At 47.9% G+C, this 20,584-nt stretch overlaps 2 protein-coding genes across 2 annotated transcripts in view; one reads left to right on the top strand and one right to left on the bottom strand.

Annotated features, from left to right (window-relative positions):
- The window catches only part of STYXL1 (serine/threonine/tyrosine interacting like 1), a 10,155-nt gene extending 1,271 nt beyond the window's left edge, over positions 1-8,884 (bottom strand). The window contains exons 1-8 of the mRNA XM_027898615.1: positions 8,671-8,884; positions 7,743-7,804; positions 7,143-7,269; positions 6,760-6,816; positions 5,719-5,864; positions 4,271-4,416; positions 3,105-3,199; positions 1,039-1,148 (exon numbers count right to left, since the gene is read on the bottom strand). Of these exons, the coding sequence (XP_027754416.1) occupies positions 1,039-1,148; positions 3,105-3,199; positions 4,271-4,416; positions 5,719-5,864; positions 6,760-6,816; positions 7,143-7,269; positions 7,743-7,804; positions 8,671-8,773 (846 nt within the window). The 5' untranslated portion in view covers positions 8,774-8,884. The remainder of the gene's footprint in view (positions 1-1,038; positions 1,149-3,104; positions 3,200-4,270; positions 4,417-5,718; positions 5,865-6,759; positions 6,817-7,142; positions 7,270-7,742; positions 7,805-8,670) is intronic.
- Positions 8,885-8,926: 42 nt separating this feature from the next.
- Positions 8,927-17,148, top strand: MDH2 (malate dehydrogenase 2). Its single transcript, XM_027898614.1, has 9 exons — positions 8,927-9,103; positions 10,729-10,897; positions 11,648-11,731; positions 12,671-12,780; positions 13,306-13,431; positions 14,122-14,199; positions 15,172-15,271; positions 15,681-15,832; positions 16,844-17,148. Exons 1-9 carry the CDS (start codon positions 9,038-9,040, stop codon positions 16,973-16,975), a joined length of 1,017 nt encoding a protein of 338 aa, XP_027754415.1. The 5' UTR covers positions 8,927-9,037; the 3' UTR covers positions 16,976-17,148.
- The last annotated feature ends 3,436 nt before the right edge of the window (positions 17,149-20,584 follow it).

Raw genomic sequence — 20,584 nt, 5'->3', positions numbered from 1 at the left:
ACTGCCATGCAAGCCCGGTCTGAAATTCAGTGTGCTGGTTATCAGCGTGCAGGAGCAATTACACCCGTGTTAGTGCAGGGACTGAGCCGTGTCTGCAGCCCTGCTGGCACCCTCAGCCTCTAATTACCCACTGGCACACAGCCACGGATAGAGATTTCCTCTTACGTTGCAAATGTTTGCACAAAATCAATAAATTTATTAGATACAGGCCCAGCTTAAGTGAAGTTTGGACCAATCCATTCAAGCTCCCAGAGGAGGCTTTCTAAACAGGGATAAGGAGATGCTGTTCAGTTCCCATGGGAACTCAGCTTCTCTGATTTAGCAGGTACCATGAGATGGTGCTTAGGGCAGCACAATGCCCATGTGTTGTATGGAGAGGGAGAAAGGGCACCAAGAGAGAAGCCACCAGGCTCTTGCACAGCCAGGCCATTCCCAGCCATCCTTCATCCATTTCTTACATTATTCAGAGCTATGGAGAAGCATGTACTGGCCATCTAATCTATATATCCCTCCTGGGCCAGTATTATCCCCTTCCAGATTTCTCTACAGCAGTATCCGTGGGAGGGGATTGCTTCTGGAGAAATAAAATGGGGTTTCAGAAGAGGTCAGTGCTGATGCTGAAGTCAGTGGTAAATCAGAGCCCTGCAAACACTGGGTTCTGAACCTCCCTGTAACGCCATGGAATTAAGAGATGGGATTAACTGCAGTAGCTTCCACTCTCTTTCTCAGATCCAGGAGAGAAATACCATATTCTCTAACCACAGCTTTAGTTTTATAGCCCTGCAGTTAAGAAGGGAAATGGAAGGATATCACAGGTGCCAGGGTAAGAACTCACAGACCCAAAATCACATCTAAGACAACTCCTTAATGGCATAAAGAAGATGCACTCTCAGATCATATCATCAGTTACATTATCAGGTGGATATTCTGCATGAAATCACTGCCAGTGAATGTGTTACTACTACAGTGATGAGGCTTCAGAAAGAGAAACAAGTGCAGACCCAGCCAGTGCCCGTGGGAGCTGTGACAGTGACGTACCTTCAGGGAAAGCCGGCAGGAATGCATGAGATAGGCCAAGATGGCTGTGCTGCTCCGGCTTATCCCCAGGCTGGAGAACACCAGCACTGCTCCACCATCCATCTGAGCATCTGAGGAAAGAAACGCCAATCACAAATTAATGATTAATCAAGCTTCCAAAGGTAGAGCCAAGCACTAACTTGGTGACAGCTGACAGGCTGAGCGACAGGAGCCCTCAGCAACCCTGACAGCAGCAGATGGGCACTGCCAGCTCCCATTTCTGTAAGCATTTGCCTTTCTGAGAAATCCACTCGGTTAAAACATGGCTTTGAAGACCAGAACCAGTTACAATAACCAGTCAATGCACATGTGTCACCTTTACATCAGGGAGCTGAAGAAATGTGGTCTACCACGACCCATCAGCTGTGGTCAGCATCACTCACATCACCTGCTCCAGCCCCTCCCAGAAAGGCTTAAAGGGATGGAAATTTCTAGTGAACAAAGGCCTGACTGCTCTCCATTCAGGCTGGAGCAATCAGCTCCCAAACTGAAGGGGAACTGAGACTCCAAATCCCTTCCCTCTCTCCATGGAGATCACCAGCAGGAAGTATGTACATGCCAGCTGGGGCACTGGGTTTATGATGTTTTTTTATGACAGATACTTTGTGGTGAAAATTGCAAAGATCAGCAAACCCACTTGCTACTAAAGGATGCTGTCAGTGGCTCCTAACCACATTAACTCTGCTGCCTGTGCCTAGAAGGTTGCATATTTAATAATTAAGCTTTTAATCCTTTCTCTCTCTAGACAGCATGATGTTTTTTGAATATTAGCACCTGAATGATAGAATTCATTTGCTTTTTTTTTTTTTCAAGCACTATAACATCATTTTCTAACTTATTTCTATAATGAGTTACTATTTCTGTTCTAAGACCTGAGTAGAAGTTGCCTCACTCCAACATACACCTGGCATGAGAATATTCACACTCCTCAGAGTGTGTGGAGAGCTTGAGTCTGGTGTTCACCCCTTACTGTTACAGTTTGAATTAATCTGCTCTTGAGGGCCAAGTAAACAATTCCAGTATCAGGTAAACAGTGCAACACTTCCACAAGAGCTAAAGATAATAAACTCTTGTAGTCTGCCTTGGAAACTTCCACAAACTGATGGGAGAAAGAAACTGCCTTCTGAAACACTACTGGGAAAAAACGTGGGGCACAACGAAAGCTTTGCAGGGAAGTGAATTTCAGCATTTGGGTGCATGCAAATCATGAAATCCAGTTCAGGACTACAAAATTATATCCTGAAATGTTGTTTCCTTGTTTCTCTGTGTCCAGCTGTCATTTCTGATATTGTACTTGGATTATAAGGTCTGTGGGGACAGGGAGGTCTTTTGCTTCTGAACAACCCTCCGCTCAGCAGGGCCCTGCTCTGTGGCAGGTGTTATCTGATAAGTGTGATAAAAGATAACGGCAGGGTTTGACAGCATCACAGGATGGAGCTGCAGGAGCCGTGTCTGCTGTGCAGCTGCAGGCACTGAGCTGGAGAGTGTGTTTTTTCATGCCCAATCTGATGTAATCAGCCAAAGGCAGGTTGATGCCGTCCAACCTGAAAGTCTTCCCAGGCCCTACCGTGGGTCTGCACTGCAAATCACGAAGATTAGCAGCACCTTGTGGAAAGTTCCCTAATGTGGGTCACACTCTGGTTCAAATAAAGCTGTGGTTTTTGAAGATTGGGGCTGGTAAGAGTCAAAGGGTTGTTGCAAAGGAGTAAGAGGGAATCCTATGGAGCTCTGGTGCACACTTTGCAGCAAAGCCTTTCCAGGTCAGGTGGAAAGCTGCCTATTACCAGAGTGAGGGTGAGCAGGAACATCAGAGTCAGATGCCCTGTAAAATCTCCTCTCTGTCCATCAGGCTGGATAGTGAGGCAGGTCCAGCATCCATCAGGGTGTGGGCTTGCTTGGGAGTGTACTGATCACGAATGATTACGACCCTGCTGCCTGAGCTTCCTGTTGCAGTGAATTGCTGTCACTCCCATCTAATATCCTCGAGTGAGCAAGGTCTCAGGAATTCCAGATCAGGATCAACTCACCTATGAAATGAGAAATGATGGGAAAGAAAGAAAAAAGATCTGCTTCGAGTGAATCTGGAACAGATATATGGAGAGATTCACCATCTTCTGCAAACCTGGAAAGAGAGCACACAGACCACATGGACCAGAGAAGCAGCTTTGAACAAGATGTGTTTGTTTGAGGCAAGGTGATAATTTTGTTTGCAGTTACACGTGTAAGTTTTTCATCATCATCATCATTAACATTATGATAAGGGATTTGTTATGGTGAGACACCGAGATGTTTTTAACACAGAGCCAATTTAATTACTGATTTTCCACTTCACGTGGTATCAGCATCACTGTCTTAACCTACAGCTTCCTTTATCTGAGAGATAAATGCAAACAGATGAACTGAAAGCCAGAGTGCCTTCGCAGCATGTGAGTGTTGGCTGCTTTGTGGACAGAGCCCCCCCATGTCACTTGGTGTGGTTCTCTATGACAGCATCTTCTCCTTCCACAAGCTCAGAGAACCCAACTGGGAGAACTCATAGAGCAAAACACTGGTGAGGAGTTTCCAAAATGCGAAAGCACATCATGCAAAGGGCATGGGAATATTACCCACAGTGCATAGACCTTTCTCTGGAGCCAAAAGCATAAGAAGTGTCTGCTGGTACACTTGTCCTGGGGTGGGTAATTGGATTTGTTGCTTTCTTAGTTTGGGTCACCTCCTTGAGAAATGCCACTGGATTTTTCACTGTGTGAAATGGCATTTCCAGCACAATCTGCAGACTGAGCTGAATGGTCATGAACAGAGGAGGAAGGAAGGAAAGAAGACCAGCAGCGTGACATATGGGTGATTTAGCTTTTACACTGACGTCTTTGTAAGATTTTGTTCTGAAAGCAATTCAGAGATACAGCTTTTTCCTGGAAAATGGTAGTATGTGTGATAGACTTGAAATGTCAAGGGCTTCCTCGTCCTCTCACCCAACCCACCCATGGCATGGTCAAGGGCTGCAGGACTGTGTTGTTGCTCTGAGGTGGAGATTGGAAAAATGAGCATGAAATGGCACTGGAATCTGCAGTGAACAACAGAGGTTTCCTTGGAAGTTCAGAGGCACTGACTCCTCTGTGAACAGACTCTGTGCCACCTCATTTTTTCACATCACAGACACCGGTGAGGGTAAACCTTGAAGTGTTTAACTTACAGTGTTACAGGCTCTTCAGAGACGTTGACTACTGCTTTGATCCTCAGATCTTTCTGAATTTTTTGGTCACAGGCCTGCTTGAAATTGCCCATATATAACTTTAAAGGCAGTATTTCTACAGGGTATGGCTGGAAGTTGTCTAGCTCCTGCCAGAAAGAAACCATAGGCTCAGGTTAGAGAGGGTCTTTGCTCCCATTAGCTTGCTAAGTTCTTAAACAGAAGTCATGTGAAGAATTGAACAAGCACTTAGTCAACAGCCCATGACACAATTTAGTGTAATGATTCATTCAATCACCTGGACTTTCTGTATATTGAAGTCTTTACTAGATTTACTGAGAATAATTAACAGCGTCGCTGTCGTTGCGGCGCTACTTGAAACCAACCCTGACTAAACAGGAGGTGGAATACATCCTTCCCATTGTCTGCAGGGACTGCAGCGTAACAGATCCATTTGATGTTCTCCCTGGTTGCTGTTTGCAGGGCTAAATGAAATCATCTGCCACCTGCAGAGCTGCAGGTGCCCTGTAGTGGCACAGCACAAGTCTGCAGCTGCTTCCAGCGCCTGCAGCGTGGAGGCTGAGAATGAAAATACACAAGAAAGCCTCGACACCCTTAAAGGATACTCTGCACAGAGCAGCAGCCTAAACCAACAGTGAACAGCTTAAACTGAGAGGCAGGGAGGTACTCTGTGTCCCTGTGAGGCTCAGCAATGTGTTGCCCTTCACAAAGCAGCACAAAGTGAATCGATTTTGCCTCCTGTGCTGCAGCATCCCCCAGGTCAGCACAGCGTCACGGGCTATTTCATGGGAATCAGGAGGGAACAAGTGCAATGAGATGCTTTCTGCTGACCAGCACCTTCTTAGCCTGCCCTGCCTCAGGTCCTGTCCTAGATGTGAAATAAAGGGTGATTGTTTTTCATGAGCTAAACAGATCGATGCTTGCAGGTGAAGCCAAATATTAGGATACCAGTGTTCGAGTGGATGGCTGTTTTCCTTCTGGGCCTATTGAAACAATGCACCAGCACTGTGATCCTTCCCGATGGAAACACATGGAACACAGTGCTTGGTAGGAATTGCACTTCTGTCTGAAAACATTTGCTGTGTACTATCCCAGATAACCACGTGTGAGAGAGGACCCTGTTTCTTTTCATCATTTGCTAGTGTTTGTTCAGTTATCTGTACTCTCCCCAGGCCAGTTTCAGGGTTATCAGGAAAACGTTCCCAGGTTGTTTCCATGAGCTTTCTTTCATGCAACGGAAGAGGGAAAAGTGTGGCTGCTAAAGGATCGGTGGTGAGACTCAGGGCAAGCACAGCAATCCAAATGACATTTAACTCCTCTGCCTGAAATTACCGTGATACTACATTTGCAACACCATTTAACTTGAATTCATCAGCCATCATCAGCTGAATATGAATGCTAATTCTACTTTCAGATTAGTCTCATGTCACCTGAGGCATCCACAGTGTCTTCTGAGTCCCCAGAAAAGGAAAACAAGCTGAAAAACGCCTGTAGCCTCCCTTCAGGACGAGCACGTGGTGGCGGGTGAACTCCTGAAAGTTTCTGGCGTGTAGGAATGCAGCTCCTTCCTCAGTATCTAAGGAGACCAAAAAGCTGTTTGACAGGGCAGGTTCAGTGTCTCCATCATCTGCCTCCCCAACACCCACAGCAATTCCCATTTCATTTCATTTAATGCTGTGTAGAAAACCTTGCTAAAAACTCGACTTATTCTGTACCTGTGTGCTGCTTTCACCTCTTGTCCTGATCTTTATTCCTCTCCTTGATTCTTCTGTAGGTCTAGAGAAAGGTGTTTGCATTTTTATTTTCTCTCCCCTTTTTTTCTTTGGGAAATGCTTGTAATAAGTTCCCACAAGAGGGACGTATTATCAATTTAAATCTATCATAGTTTTACAGAGGCCCTTTTCTTTAGTTTGCTTTAGGTAAAGAGGGGAGAAGAAAGAAGTGTCTTCCCTCTCAAGTGTTTTAAACACTCTCCTCAGTGAAGTAAATTATGTGAGATGGCTGCTCCTCTTCCCAAGGGATCCATCCTGCTTCCCTCTAGCTATGTCTGCTTTAGAAATAGATCAGCACAATAGAAACCCACTTCTGATTCTTCACACCTTCCCTTTAATGCCTCATCACCGGGCATTTAGGAACAGCCTTGTTTTTTCATTCCCCTTACACACCCACGTGTTTTTTTCCTATGTAAAGTGATGTAAATCTTTGCTAAAACTATTGTAGACTTTGCAAAACTCATAAGAGCCAAATAAACATACAGAAGTTCTGCACAGGGCTGAACTCCCTGCCGAAGGATGTGTGAAAGCTAAACGATTCCATGGTTCAAGGAGGGCTGAACAGTGACATGGGAAGGTTTCCAGCTCTTCACACTTCTCCGTGAACTCCATCAAATCATCCCCCCCATTAAAGACAGGTCTTTTTAAGTTGTCATGATGTGAAAGCCTTTTCTAACCCTCAGAGAAGGAAGTACTCACTCGGGGAATGCACGGGACCTGAGCCAACGTTTCCAGTCTCTGAAGCAGCACTGCTCCCTAAAAGGCAATCGTTGGACAAGCCCAATCTCAGGGAAATGCGGGGGGCAGAAAGAACCCATTCCTCACATGCAACAAGGAGCTTCAGGGGATCATCCACAGATGGAAACCACGCCTGCCAGGATGCTTTGAAACAAAACCTGGATTTTTGAAGACTAAGAACATCCACAACACTGTGAAAAACCAGAGGCGTAGAAGGGATGATCATTTTTCAAATAAAGCTGGGAACATTTGCATCTCTTCCAATGAACTGCATAAAGTTAAATGAGGAATGGGACGAGTATCTCTCTGGCAGTGAGGTCTTGACTGATATGGGTCCCACATACCTGTTTCTTTCTGCTCTTCATCACAGTCACAGTAGCTCAAAGAGTTAGTGTTGAAGTCATACACCACACAGTGTCTGACATAGCCCAACTCCTCCGCATTCGGGATCAGATACTCCCCTGTAGGACCCTACAAAATCACAGAGGAATTCTGTCAGGAGCACAGCTCCACTCTGCTCTTGTGGCATCAACACTAGCGGCATCTTGCAAGCTGCAGCTCTCTAGCTACGTGTTGGTTTGTCCGCGTGGGTGTGGGTGACGCCGAGAGCCCCGCTTAGGAGCCAGAAATGATGCAAACTGCTCTGATTGCTTCATCACCCACCGCGGGGCAGATGCCAGAACTGTCCGTACGAGACAAGGCTACAAGATGCGAGTCCTTGTGCAATATTTTTCCTGATATCCAGCCCCTGTGTGCCAATCCTTCGGGCTGCTGGGGCCGCCTTTGCTGTGTGACAGAATACGTCCCCCCAGCGGCAGCCACGGAGCACGGCTGAAACAGGCACGGGAGAGGACGGGGGGACGTTTCCCCGGGGGTTTTAAGCCAGTTTTGGCTTCCTGCTAATTGCTGAATCCGGGGGTGGTTCACACAAGCAATGCCCTCACCCGTTCAATCCTGCGGGCTGTAACAATGTGGCTCTCGTCGAATTCACGCTGAGTACGGGCATCTGAAAAAAAACAACCGAGACACAGTAACTGGCCGGTAAAGGTGGAATTCTGTTTGTGATTCGGTCAGCGGGAATTCAGGCACTGGCATCACCCAGAGTAGAGAGATTTGGGGCTGTGGCACTTGGGGATATGGTTTCGGAGTGGTTATGGGGTGCTGGGTTAATGGTTGGACTGGATGATCTTGAAGGTTTCTTTCCAACCTTGGCAATTCTGTGATTTGTTTTTTTAGGAACTGAGGCTTTCTGGTGTGGATATAACGACCTCCAGGATGGATAGGAGTGTGTGTGTAACACCAAGTGATGCCAGCAGCCTTAGTCCTGACCCAAGTGTGCTCTGCCTGTGCCTGCTCTGACCTCTGCCCAGCACCTCTGCCTCTGCTGCCCCAGAGCTGGGGAGAGGGGCACCAGAGAGACACCAACCTCACTCCCAAACTGGCTGAAGCATATAATAATATTGCAATATCAGACACCTTTTTGGGGGGTATTGGCGCTATGCAAGATGCAAACGCTTATCAGGAATCTTTTGAAATGGTTGAAAGATCTTGTCCACCTCTAAAATTGCTGGAGGCAGTAGGGCAGAGTGTGTATCCATAGGACGGATCAGAGCAGGGGGAAGTGGACACAAGGAAATCCAGAGCAGGACCGGGCTGAGCACAGCGCCTGGCTGCAGGCAGGGGCAGGAAAAGCCTGGAGCAGCAGCAGGCAGGGGCAGGCAGGGACAGGCAGGAGCAGGAGCAGGGACAGTAGCGGCAGGCAGGAGTAGGGACAAGTACAGGGACAGGTAGGGGCAGGAATCAGCAGACAGGGATGGGCAGGGGTAGGCAGGGACAGCAGCTGGCAGGGATGGGCCTGTGCCGCGGCCTCACCCAGCAGGCACAGGTAGTTGGGCTCCGCCAACCGCGGGAACCGCCGGCACTGGTTGATGATGTTGTAGAGGTGTCGGGGCTCGCAGAGCGCCACCCCCGCCATCCCAGGCGGGCTGTCGCCGACTATCGCGACACCCCGAGCCCGCCCTCTCCCTGCGCGCGGCGCGGGGAGCGACGCCCGCCCGTCTCCAAGGTTACCGCCGCCCAGATCTCGCGAGACTTGCCGCGCGGCGGGGAGGGGAGGGGACAAATCTCGCGAGAGGCGGGGCCGCGCCGGCCGTGGAGGTCGTTGGAGTCACCGAGCGCCGCCAGCGCCGCTCCCGCCGTTCCCATTCCCGCAGTTCCCACCATCCCCGCCGTTCCCGCCATGCTGTCCCGCCTCAGCGCCGCCAGCGGCGCCGCCCTGCGCCGCGGCATTGCCACCTCCGCACAGGTAACCGTGGGTGGCGAGCGGGACCGGGCCCGGGGCCTCCTCCGAGAGGGGCTGCGGGGCTCGAGGGGAGCCTGGGGAGAAGCCCCAGTCCGTCCTAGGGAGGGGCTGCTAGCCCTGCATTGCACTCGATTCCTCCCCGGTGAGAGCCTGTGGGGCCCGGGGAGGAGCCCAGACCCTCCTCGGTTCTGGGCCTGTGGGGCCCGGGGAGGAGCCCAGACCTGATGGACGTTTCTCTCTGGTGGTGTGCGGTGGGTGATAGGCAGGTTTCCTGCTTTCCTTCCTCTGGTGCAAACGTGCCCCTGCGTCCCAGAGGTTTTAAGAACCAAAGCTGGTGGCTGCGGTTTAGCAGTAATCCTTCGTGTGCTCGAAATCCGCTGTGCTGAGCCCAAACCAGAGGAGAGCTGCTGCTATGGTTGCATGGGTAGGGACCGACCTCTGTCTGACATTAATAGTGCCAGTGGGACACGACAGAGTGGTTATTGGAGCCGTAAAGATGTGCTGCACAGGAGAGGCTTGTGCAAGCTTTCTTCATAGGAACTGTATCTTTTAGCAGCGAGGTTTTGACCTCATGGTATCAGCTCAGTCATAAATGGGGCACAGTGACTCATGCCAGACTTTGCTTTCCCTTCAAGAGTTCTGTGCAAAATTACATCTGTTACAATAGCAAGAAAACCGAGCCGAGGTTGGGCTGATCTAGCTCTTGGGTGGATTATTTCTTGTCATAGCACAGTAATTAAGCTGTTCATGTCGGGACTTGGAGCTGTTATGGCTTTATCTGGTAAGGCTGTGATAGAGAATGGCTTTTTCAGCAGTAATTGCGTTGCCATGTTGCATCTCTGCAGGAGACTCTGGTTCTCCATCCCTTTGGCAGTGTGTTGCACTTTAAGGTTGTTCTGGTCCTTGAAAGTAGGTTTTATATCATCTGGCAATGCCCTACAAACAGGAGCACAGAGAGAGAAATAACATGCTGCCAGTGCACGTGTGAGGGTAAAATTGATTCACGGGACAGCCAAGAAGGGTTGATTTTACTTGATTCTCAGCCTCATGATCAAAGCTGGAAGTTACAGTCACTTAATATTCTCAGGCCTTGATCTTGAGGCAGCTGCAGGTACTATGTTGAATTTACTCCTGGCCTAAACATTTTCTTCATGTACATACAGTGGTTATTACATTTATTGTAATCTGTTAAATGTATTGATTTGACAAATGGGAAGGCATTTTTTCTAATACTGTCAATATTAATAGTTTAGAGAAACTATAAACCAGATTTTGTCCTAAGTTAGACCTGGGCCCTCAGGGTGGCAGGTATAATTCTCAGGCAGACATTTCTGTCTGGAGAAAGGTGATCCTTAGGGTTTCTTTGCCCTAGCCTTGCTTCCCTTTTGAGCTTCAGGCTGCAAATAAGTTTCCTCCAACTTGTCCTGCCAGTAAACCCGGAGGATCCCTGGGGGGTCTCTCACAAGCATCGCTCTCTGTGGGCTCAGCCTGTCGAGTTTGCACAGCGCTGGGTGAAAAATTGAGAAACGGAGCTAAAAGCAAAGAAAGCGTGGTGAAATCCCCAAGGTCACCGCTGGGGTGGCTGCCAGGACATCTCCAGCCCCGTGTTTGTCGTCTCTTTCTCGCAGAGCAACGCCAAGGTAGCAGTGCTGGGGGCCTCGGGGGGCATCGGGCAGCCCCTGTCCCTGCTCCTGAAGAACAGCCCGCTGGTGAGCAAGCTCAGCCTCTATGACATTGCCCACACTCCAGGCGTGGCAGCCGACCTCAGCCACATCGAGACCAAAGCCAGTGTCAAAGGTACTGCTGGGAATGCTCTGCGTTCCCGAGGGATCCTCTCAGGTGGCTCTGGCACTGAGTCGCGGGTTTCTTGGGAAGGGGGATCTTCACACAGCGATCCCGAAGCCTGGTGTCAATTTAAGTAGCTTTTTCCTCGAGCAGTGCATAATTAATTAGGGTTTAACTGATTAGATTGACATGTATGGAGATGAAAATGGCCTGTGGTTGCGGTGCTGAAGGGGAATTTGTGATATCTGGCAGGAAACACTCAGTGAAGTTATTTCTGAACAAAGCCTGAGTGTTGAATTTAGAAGTTTGACTACAACTCGGCTTGACACTCCCTGGGTTTCCACATGAATTCCACCTGCTTCTTTTCTGAAGGGATGCTGTCAGGTTCTGATGAAAGCAAAACTTACTCTGCTAATCTTTATTTTATCTGAAGACCTCCAGAAGGTGACATTTTACTTGAATGTGCCTGTCTGAAATTCTCTGGGGGCACTGACACTCATGCCAAGGTTTTTGGAGAGTAAATACACATAGCAGGAGGAACTGTGAGATTCTCACCATTCTGGTTCTGTAAGTTTTGAAACAAGGATAAAGCATCAAATGGGATCCATCCATAATTGTGTTTCTTTGCTTTTCAGGGGAAGTTTGAATTGAAGGCTAAATTATAAAAAGGAATTGGATGCCTCTGGGTGTAATTTTGTATTTCGAAGTATCAGATACTTAAAAGCTCTGGAAAGCATAATGCCTGAGTGTCTTCCATTTCAGGCTTCATGGGACCTGAGCAGTTGCCAGAATGTCTGAAGGGCTGTGATGTTGTTGTTATTCCGGCGGGAGTTCCTAGAAAACCAGGTATGTTCTCTTTGTTGGAAAGCCCCAGGGCTGCTCTGAAGTGAATCTCTGCAGTGCTACTGCTCAAATGGAGCTGTGTCTGATGCTTTATGGTGGTGGTGGCTTGGGGTGTAAGTGGTCTGTTAATGCCCCTGACCCAGAGCTGCTTGTGGTATCAGGCAGCTCATTCAGCCTCTCTCTGAGACTGTCCCTTGTGAAACGGGCAGCATTGATTTCTGGAGTTCCCACGGGGGGTTGAGGTGCAAAGACCTTTCATGGAAGTGATCCTACATCTCCCTTTAGTGTTTCTTGCCCTGGGGCAATGCTTGAGGAATAAAAACTGGTTCATTGTTTCATTTCTCAGGAGAACAGAAATAATCTGTTTGCATTGCATCAATTGTGCAGTAACTTCTCGGGGCATCTCTGAATAAATGCTGTCAAGCCTTCATAGAATGTCTCTGACCTGCTCCTTTTCTACTCTGTTTTTCAGTATCCTATTTGGAATGTAACAAAATTCTAGACTTTAATGCCTAGCTCTTCCCAAATCTTCATTTTTCACGGTTCAAGTAGTTGCTGCAACAGAAACAGGAGGTGGCACTTACACAACCAGCAATATTTTGCACGGAGCAGCTGGCATTTACACTGGAGCTGTGGAGGTGATTTAAGAGAAGGAGGAAAATTCATCTTGGGAGCAGTTAGGCTGCTCTGAGTACCAGTGGTGTGGGTCTGTGTGGTCACACTGTACTCCAGGCACCTGGCAATGGACAGCTGGGCTGGTTGCTGCTGAAAAGGGCTGGTCTGTCTGTTAGCAAGAGGAGTGAGTTGTCTTTGGAGCCAGTTCATTGCTGCAGCTGCAGAATTTACTCTTGATCCATGAAACCAGGAGCTGATGTGTCTCTGTCCAGGTTTTTGATTGGGGTAGACTGTGGGTAACGGGACACTGCACTGGCTGTGTTTCAGGTATGACTCGTGATGACCTGTTCAACACCAACGCCAGCATTGTTGCCTCTTTGACATCTGCCTGTGCAAAGCACTGTCCAGAAGCCATGATCTGTATTATTTCTAACCCGGTAAGTGTTTTCTGAAGGCTTTGGAATGTAGAGGAAGGAAAAAAAAACAACCCAAAATCCAGACTAAGAATACTAGAGTAATCCAAATTCTTTTTGAGCAGTATCTTTAAGATCTGCAGTGTATTAGCAGAAAAGTCCTAAAAGCCTGGTTCTACTAACCCATTTTTCTTGGCTGTATTTAAGTCAGAGGAAACTTGGATCTAAAAGTGCTTAATATCTCAAAGTCTGTGTGACTGGTTATAATAAAAGCTGGTGTATTAGCTGGGATAAAAGTCTTAGCTCTCTAAGGAAGGAGCCTTTGTAATGGGAATGAACAAATTTATTGTCTTAATGGTTATGTAAAATTAATGACTTTTATTCCAGCCTGACTGTAAATTGCTCTTCAATTTAGGCATTAAAGTAATTGGCTGCAGCTGATTCCAAGCTGGAAGCGTAATTTGGGTTGTTTGTTGGCCTGTTTAAGTTCATGCATTGGCTTTGTTACCATACTGCTTTTAATCAGTGCTTGCCTCTTCTTGCTGGTAGGTAAATTCAACCATCCCAATAACTTCAGAAGTCTTCAAGAAGCACGGTGTGTATAATCCCAACAAAATCTTTGGTGTCACAACGTTGGACATCGTCAGAGCGAACACCTTTGTGGCTGAACTGAAGGCAGGTCATGGTTAACAGCTGCTGGGGGAGGGACACTGCCTGCTTTGGGATCAGAGCTATACAGAAATGCTTCCAAAATCACTGCAGAGAGCCAAAGGAGCTCGGATTTCTGTGGAGCCAGAGGCGAAGGCAATGATTCCCTGCCTCCATTCTCTAGAGGAGCCTGGAGATAAGGTTTCTTGCAAAACGTGGTTCAAGAGACTTTGACCTTTCCTTTTCATAGCCCTGTGAGTGAGCTACATATTCTCCTTAATTCCACTGGCATTTCCAACCCCTGGTGCAACCGGAGGAGAGGGTTGAGTTGTTGTATGTGTTTGCAAGTCAAACTCTGTGCTGTGTGTTACAGGATATTCTGTAAAGTAGCAGGAGCTGTAAGGGGTTACTGCTCTAAACAGCCCTGGTGGTGTTTATGTTGTGCTGCTGTTTATCCAGACTTGCAGTAATAATGTCCTGTAACTTTATGAAGTGATCAGAGCAACCTGGAGCTGCGTCTGAAACTCCTGCCCTGTGTAGCACTGGGTTATAGATCCCAGAATCATTTAGGTTGGAAAAGACCTCCAGGATCATGGGGTCCAACCTTGGACTGATCAGTGTGTCCAAGTACCCAGGGCAGACAGTGAAGTGTGGTGTTTTCACTTGTTTTTCTTGCCCATGTGCTATAGAAGCTGGAAAGTTTCATGTTTCCCTTAGGGCTTAGATCCAGCTCGAGTAACTGTTCCAGTTATTGGTGGCCATGCTGGGAAGACGATCATCCCTCTGATCTCTCAGGTAGGTCTTGGTGACGGCTCTGGGTGGCAGCACACTCCTCGGGGTGTTAGGGCTGATTCAAAGTGCTTTTGTGATGGCAGTTAATTGCTAAGATAGAGCAGAGACAGTTTTCCCTGCTCTCATAGCTGCTTTCGTTCTGGGATGAGGTGCAGGATGAGACGGAAGGCAGCAAGCTAAATCTAAACTCTGGATAGTGTAAATAGTTCCAGCTTTCCTATAAAGGACTTTGGGATGTAAGATCTGAGGTGTGGCAATGACAGGTCATCAGGAGAAGCTCCCTTCATGCATTTTAAGGCAGACTGAAATGCAGTTCTTAAGCAGGCTGCAGCCTTTTGGGGAGATGGCTGGTATATGGCCAAAGACAATCTGCAAGAAAAAGGGGAAAAGCTACGCTCTTAAGTGGGGAATAAAGTATCCTTCACAGAGGGATTTTCTTAAGGAATAAGAGCTTTAGAGCAGCTGCATGCTGAGAGGTTGCTTTGGTTAAGCAGTCCATTGGGAGACACACAGCTGTGTTTAAGCTACTGGCAGAGCTGTATCTGAAGGTTTAGTAAATACTGCTGGGAGACTGGATCCCTCACAAAGCTCTTGACTTCCATAATGCCACAGTGACCCGAATATTTACAAGATGACTTTTTGAAATTCCTAACTCTTGGAGGGCATCTGTTTAGTGCAAAGGACTACACGGTAGTGAGGAACCATGGCAAGCCCTGGTTTGGCTGCAAAGCTGCAGTTTATCCTTGAGGAATCTGGGCATGTCTGGGCTCCTGTTCCAGGCCATGCAGTGACCAGCAGCCCTGGTGACTCCTGCTCAGTGTCACACAAGCTGTGAGCTGGGCTAAACCCATTTGCCCAGTTGAGAACTGTTTGCTAACAGCTGTAGTGGTACAGGAGACATCATGTGGGTGGCCTTATGCTTAATCTGGAGGGGTTCTGGTATTGGACAGTAACTTCTTTTTCTTTCCCATCTAGTGCACACCAAAAGTGGAGTTTCCTCAGGATCAACTGGAGAAGCTTACGGCGAGAATTCAGGAAGCTGGCACTGAAGTTGTCCAAGCTAAAGCAGGAGCAGGTGGGTTCTTAAGTAGAGCTTTCAAGTAATTCTTGTTATCTAGCTGAATAGATGCAGTCCCCTGCAGTTTAATCTTACAGTTTATGAACTGCTGATTAGGAATCTAGCTGTGACTGCCTGAGCTGTGCTACCAGAAGTAACTCAGTACGTAAGGCTAAACATTAACTGATCCCACACCATATATGGCTTTAAAAAGGCTCTTCTCTGTCAAATTAGGCTGTTTCTTCTGTAAATCTGGTCAGCTGGATAGCATGTAGCTGGCCAAGAGCTGCTGCTTTATCCAACTGACTGTGAGCTTGAAGTCAATGACACTGGAGCTCTGTAAACATACCCGTATGGAAACCTTTGGAGCCAAAGAAGGTATCAAATTTCAACGTGATCTGTTCTAAACGTGGTTTAACTCTTACAGGATCTGCCACCTTGTCCATGGCCTATGCTGGTGCTCGATTTGTGTTCTCTCTGCTGGATGCAATGAGTGGAAAGCAAGGGGTTGTGGAATGTGCCTTTGTTAAGTCGGACGTGACGGAGAGCCCGTACTTCTCTACACCTCTGCAGCTGGGAGTATGTACTTTAAATCATGAGGCTTACTAACAGCAGCTACTGATGGAGTCTTGTGGGTTTTACTCAGTGATTTTAGTTTAGTTGAATGCCTGGTGTTGTTGGAGTTAACAGCTGAGTGTACCTTTAAGATCCTTGAGTATTTGGGTATGGTATTTAGGTACATAGCTCGGCTTGGCAAGGATGCTGCTGCTTTTATCTGCTCTTAGACTGCAGATCACTGAGTAACCAGAGATTCAGACTTGGCTTAAGAGGTCATCCTTGCCTCAAGTCAGGCCTGTTTACTCTGGGCCTTCATATGATTAACCCGAGTCAGCAAACCTGTCTCCTCAGCCTGACCTGCCATAAGCAAATCCTGCAGAAATCGAGGCACATGGGGAGCTACAGCATGGATTAGGATTAATAGCTTGCTTTCAGGACCTCCTGATTGTGAAAGAAGTCTTCCTTTTGTCAGCCTTATCCCATGGGAGTGATGGAGGGCAAGGATGCTGCAGCCCTGTTGTGGCTGCTGGGATACACAAGGTGGTGTGTGCCGTGTTAGGGGCAGGCTGATGAGGGATTGGAAGCAGAGGGGTATTAAGAGAGTAGGGTTTGGATGTAGGCATCTTGAAAACCCAGGAGTGCCACTCTAAAGCAGTTTGAGGTTGCAGGCCAGTGGCAAGCAAAGGCCATAGACCGGGGGGGAGTGATTCTCTTGCCAGATGGTGTGTCTGGAGGTGGGAAGGAGCAGTTGATATCAGTTTCCAGAGAAAGCAGAAGGAGCTGCTGGACTTCCTTCAGGTTTCCTTCAGGTTTCGCACTTGTCAGCAGTGAAAGAGAAGTTTGTGAGAGCTGTACAAGTTGCCACAGATAGTAAGAGGTTTTGAACCTTACCAGGAAGGACAGGGTTGGCAAACTAGAGGTGACAGAGGTCCCAGGCCGGGTCTCTGTCTCAGCTGGGTAATACTTAGTCAAAGCTGTTAAGCTACTCTTTAGTTCAATGAATGGTTAATCCTTAAATCCTCTTTCCCTCAGAAAAAAGGAATTGAGAAGAACCTAGGCCTTGGCAAGCTCTCCCCCTTTGAAGAGAAGATGGTTGCTGCGGCCATGTCTGAGCTGAAGGCTTCTATTAAGAAAGGAGAGGAATTTGCAAAGAACTTCAAGTGAAGAGTTGATGATGGGGAGGAATTAACTTCCTTAATTTATTAAGGCATCATGTCACTTTATGACTTCTGATTCAAAGCTCATGCTTTGGTTGAAGTCTGTCTGTATTAGCTTGATGCTTGTTGCCAGTGCAGAGTCTAATCATCAATAAAACGGCCTCATTTTTTCAGTGTACCATGTGGACTTGTCCTGATGTGCTTCGTCTTTTGAAGTTAGGGCTTGTAGGTCTCTGAGAGGTTAATGGTTTCAATGGGGATGAAATAGCCTTGTAAGGTGGGTGAACTAATTGCTCCCAACTCTGCTGCTGCCTGGGTTTGGGCGTGGTTTCCTTGCTCAGCGCAGCCGCTGGGAACAAGGAGCGATCAGATAAGATCAAGATGGGGTGAGGGGGCTGCACCAGTGATCCAAGAGGTGATTTTCCAGGAGGTGGCATTTCCTCTGTTACCTTGTGTTACCTTAATCTCTTATGTAATTTGATTTTTAAAAGAGTTAGTGAAAGAGCACGGTGTTTGAAATGTCAGTCCTGCACTAAGACAGTAATTAAACTGCTGAGAGTGACTTCTTTCTAGTTAGGAACAAAAGCCCTTGATTTAGCATCTCCATAAATTTCTCTTACATTCATCCTCTTGTGAATATAAAAATAAACGTCTGCAAGAAGATGGTGATGACGAGTTCTGTTGCTGACTTCTTTGAAGGTAAACTTTAATGAAGGAAGCAATTAATTCACTCTTCCTCCGTGCTCTGCGCTGCTTACGCTGTTGCTTTGAATTGCTCTCATCTGTGTAGGTTGAATTCTAAGTTGAACAGACTTTATTTAGATGAAGAGAAGGAAAAGCCAAAGCCCAGCACCTCTGGGGGAACTGAGGGGAGTGTTGGTTTCAGCCAGAGAACCTGGGGGCAGAAGCTTCTCAGAAGGAAGATACCTAAAGGTAGTAGATGCTCTTTGGTCACTGCCTTTCTTCTTCTTCCCCCCACTTCTTATATTCTTTCTTTTGAGCTCTCTGAAGTGGGTTTTGTTTTTTTTTTATTTTAATTAGTTCATCATTCTGAACCAGGTCACACAGTTGTGACTGTTGAAGATGCATTGATTATCAAGTGCCTGGTTCTTTCCCTGCCCTGTGGAACATGTGGGAAGGGAGGACAGCAAGCACAGTGCTTGTCACTAGCCTCTGCAGAAATTTGGTGTGTTGAAGCTTCGTTTCTTTACAGGAATAGTAAGGGAATTGAAGCGTCGGCAGTCATTACTCAGCAGGCTTGGAACAAAGTAATTATTAGGTGGTATTAATAGAATTAAAGATTAAAGAATTAAAGATCGTGTTGGAGGGGGGCATGGGAGGATGTCAGAACTGGAGGACACTGAGGAGGAGTGACTGGCCAGACCTGGTAAGTATGGCACAGACTGTTCCAAACAATAAATGGAAAACATGTGGCAGACTGCTCTAACACAGGTCATGGGCTGTAGGGGTCTTGCAGGCCTGTCAGCGATTTTGTACCCAAAACAGGCAGCGCAGCTTATTAAAAATGGTGTGTATCCACCTGCCAGAGGTGTGTGCCATGGTCAGTGTGTCCAGCTGGTCCGGGGGAACTGCCATCCAAAGCTGCCAAGGCACCAGCTGCAGGGAAAGCCTTGCCTTGCAGCCAGGAGGACAGGAACACACAGTTGTTCCAGTCCTGCTATTTTTAATGCAGCAGATAGAGCAGATTTCTGAGCGTTGGAGACTTTTAGAACTTGAGGTTCATTGTGTGGCTTAGGTTATTCTATCTTTTCTTGTGTCAGCAGTCCAAATCCAGCAAAGTCTGGAGGAATTGCACGGACAAGCAGAAAGCTTCGCTTGCACTGGTAGGGACTCAGGGACAACATGGGTGATTGGAGCTGAGGTGGAAGAGGATTATTCCTCAGCACTTGCTGACTTGTCAATTCTCCAGAGTCTCCTTCAAATCCCCTGAATGTTGACAATGTCCTCACACTGTTTGTTTTTTGGGTTTGTTTCTTTTTCCCCCCATTTCCCATGCCTTGTGCTTTGGAGTTGCAGCTATTCCCTGTGCCTGGAAATCCACTCTATTTTGGGAAGGGAAAGGAGACACACTTCTGTCTTTCTGCAGTGAAGTCAGGGGCCAGAAGGACACTGGCTGAAGAAGGGGTCTTGTATAGGTGTTCTCCACTCAGTCACACGTGCTGTCCTCGTGCCTGAGCAGCTGTGTGGTAGGTAACTTAATCACCGTGAAGACTGGAGATGGTTTGCAGAGGGAAGTGTGGGACAACCCCCCACTTCTCTCAGAGGAGATTCCCTGGAAGGGGAAAGGATCCGGGGCGTACCCCTCCTCAGGAGGAGCAGGGTTTGGTTAGGTGTGCCCAGATAAGGAAACAGTCTGTCTTGGAAGTTGTTTCCTGATGCTGTGTCTCCAAGACACACGACCTTCATCCTCTCTCCTGTAAGTTGCTGCAGCAGGGGCTGCCCTGCTGAGTCACGGCGCTCTCTGCTGTGCCGGCAGCCTCTGGTGTTTACCTCCTGTGGAGGTGAGTGACCGGGGCTGGAGGAGGTGGAAATCTGCCCCGTGCAGGGCTCTTGGGTTTCACCCTGTTTACTGTGCAGACTTTTTGTCCTGATGGTCTCAAAGCACCTCTTCTGTTGCAGCAACGTTTCTTTGCATGGAGCTGCCGCTTCCTTGGCCAGCCCAGCTCTGTCCTGGAGCACAGATGTCAAGATACAGAGGAGTTGTGTGTTAAGAGTAATAAATAAAGGTTCTCCAGATGGTCATATGTCAGGTCACTCGATCCCACCTGCCGCTCCTGTGCTGCTGGAGCAGCATATTAAGTGCAGGAAAGGATAGAACAAGGAGAAAAGCAAATTGAGCAGTATGGCTCGAATCTCCTCCTGGTTAACCGCAGTGTCTGGGGAGTCTTCAGGTGGGATGAGCAGGCTGGCACACCTGTGTTCCTTATTCCTGGCTCCATTTTTAAGGGCAGGTGCTTTGGTGTGGGGGTACAGATCTGCCACCCCTGAGCCCCATCTCACCCCAGGGGTGCTCTGGGCGGCAGGAGATGGGGACAGCAGTTTGCCTTTGGTACAGCTGCAGCAGGCATGGCTAGCCCTGGGGAACAATCGATGGCATTTCGGTGATATTTAGGAGAGGGAGAAGCAGAGGAAACAACAACAGGAAGACAGTTTAGTGTAGCCTCTTCCTTGCCAAAGCTGGCTGCCTTCCCAGCTCCGGCAAAGGAGCAAAGCTGGAGAGGCTGGAGGTACTTCAGAAAGATGTTGGATATCTGGCACTCTCTCTCATGAGCCCACCAAAACTGAAAGCATCCAGGGCCCACAGCAGCTGTCAGGATAGAAAGTTATTGCTTCTTCTGAGCAGCCCACTGTCTGCCCCGCTAACACTGGGGTACCCAGTGCTCAGCCTTGCATTACTGGGGCTGGCAGTTCATCCTCTGTCCAGGGAAATGGTGGATGAACGGGAAAGGAGAGGGGGAAATACACCCCGAGGTTGGTTGGGCATGGCTGGGGGTGCAGACAGATCTCCCCTGCAGCCAGCTCAGCTTCCTCCTTCCTTCACAGAGCCATGGTGAGGGCAGGAGGATCATAAACCATCTGAGCTGCTGTTTTGCCT

Source organism: Empidonax traillii, unplaced genomic scaffold (assembly GCF_003031625.1).
Source record: "Empidonax traillii isolate 1590-97213 ecotype Southwest subspecies unplaced genomic scaffold, ASM303162v1 scaffold607:size387008, whole genome shotgun sequence".
In the NCBI taxonomy this organism is placed as follows: Eukaryota; Metazoa; Chordata; class Aves; order Passeriformes; family Tyrannidae; genus Empidonax; species Empidonax traillii.
The sequence above is the reverse complement of the archived record's forward strand: the minus strand, read 5'-3'. Positions and strand labels throughout refer to the sequence as shown.

What these genes read in the sequence shown, in the direction of transcription:
- MDH2 (XM_027898614.1), top strand. Translation starts at nt 9,038, where the DNA reads ATGCTGTCCCGCCTCAGCGCCGCCAGCGGCGCCGCCCTGCGCCGCGGC. An exon ending in GGGAGTTCCTAGAAAACCAG is followed by an intron (nt 11,732 to 12,670) that starts GTATGTTCTCTT and finishes GCTGTGTTTCAG; the next exon opens with GTATGACTCGTGATGACCTG. An exon ending in CTACACCTCTGCAGCTGGGA is followed by an intron (nt 15,833 to 16,843) that starts GTATGTACTTTA and finishes TCTTTCCCTCAG; the next exon opens with AAAAAAGGAATTGAGAAGAA.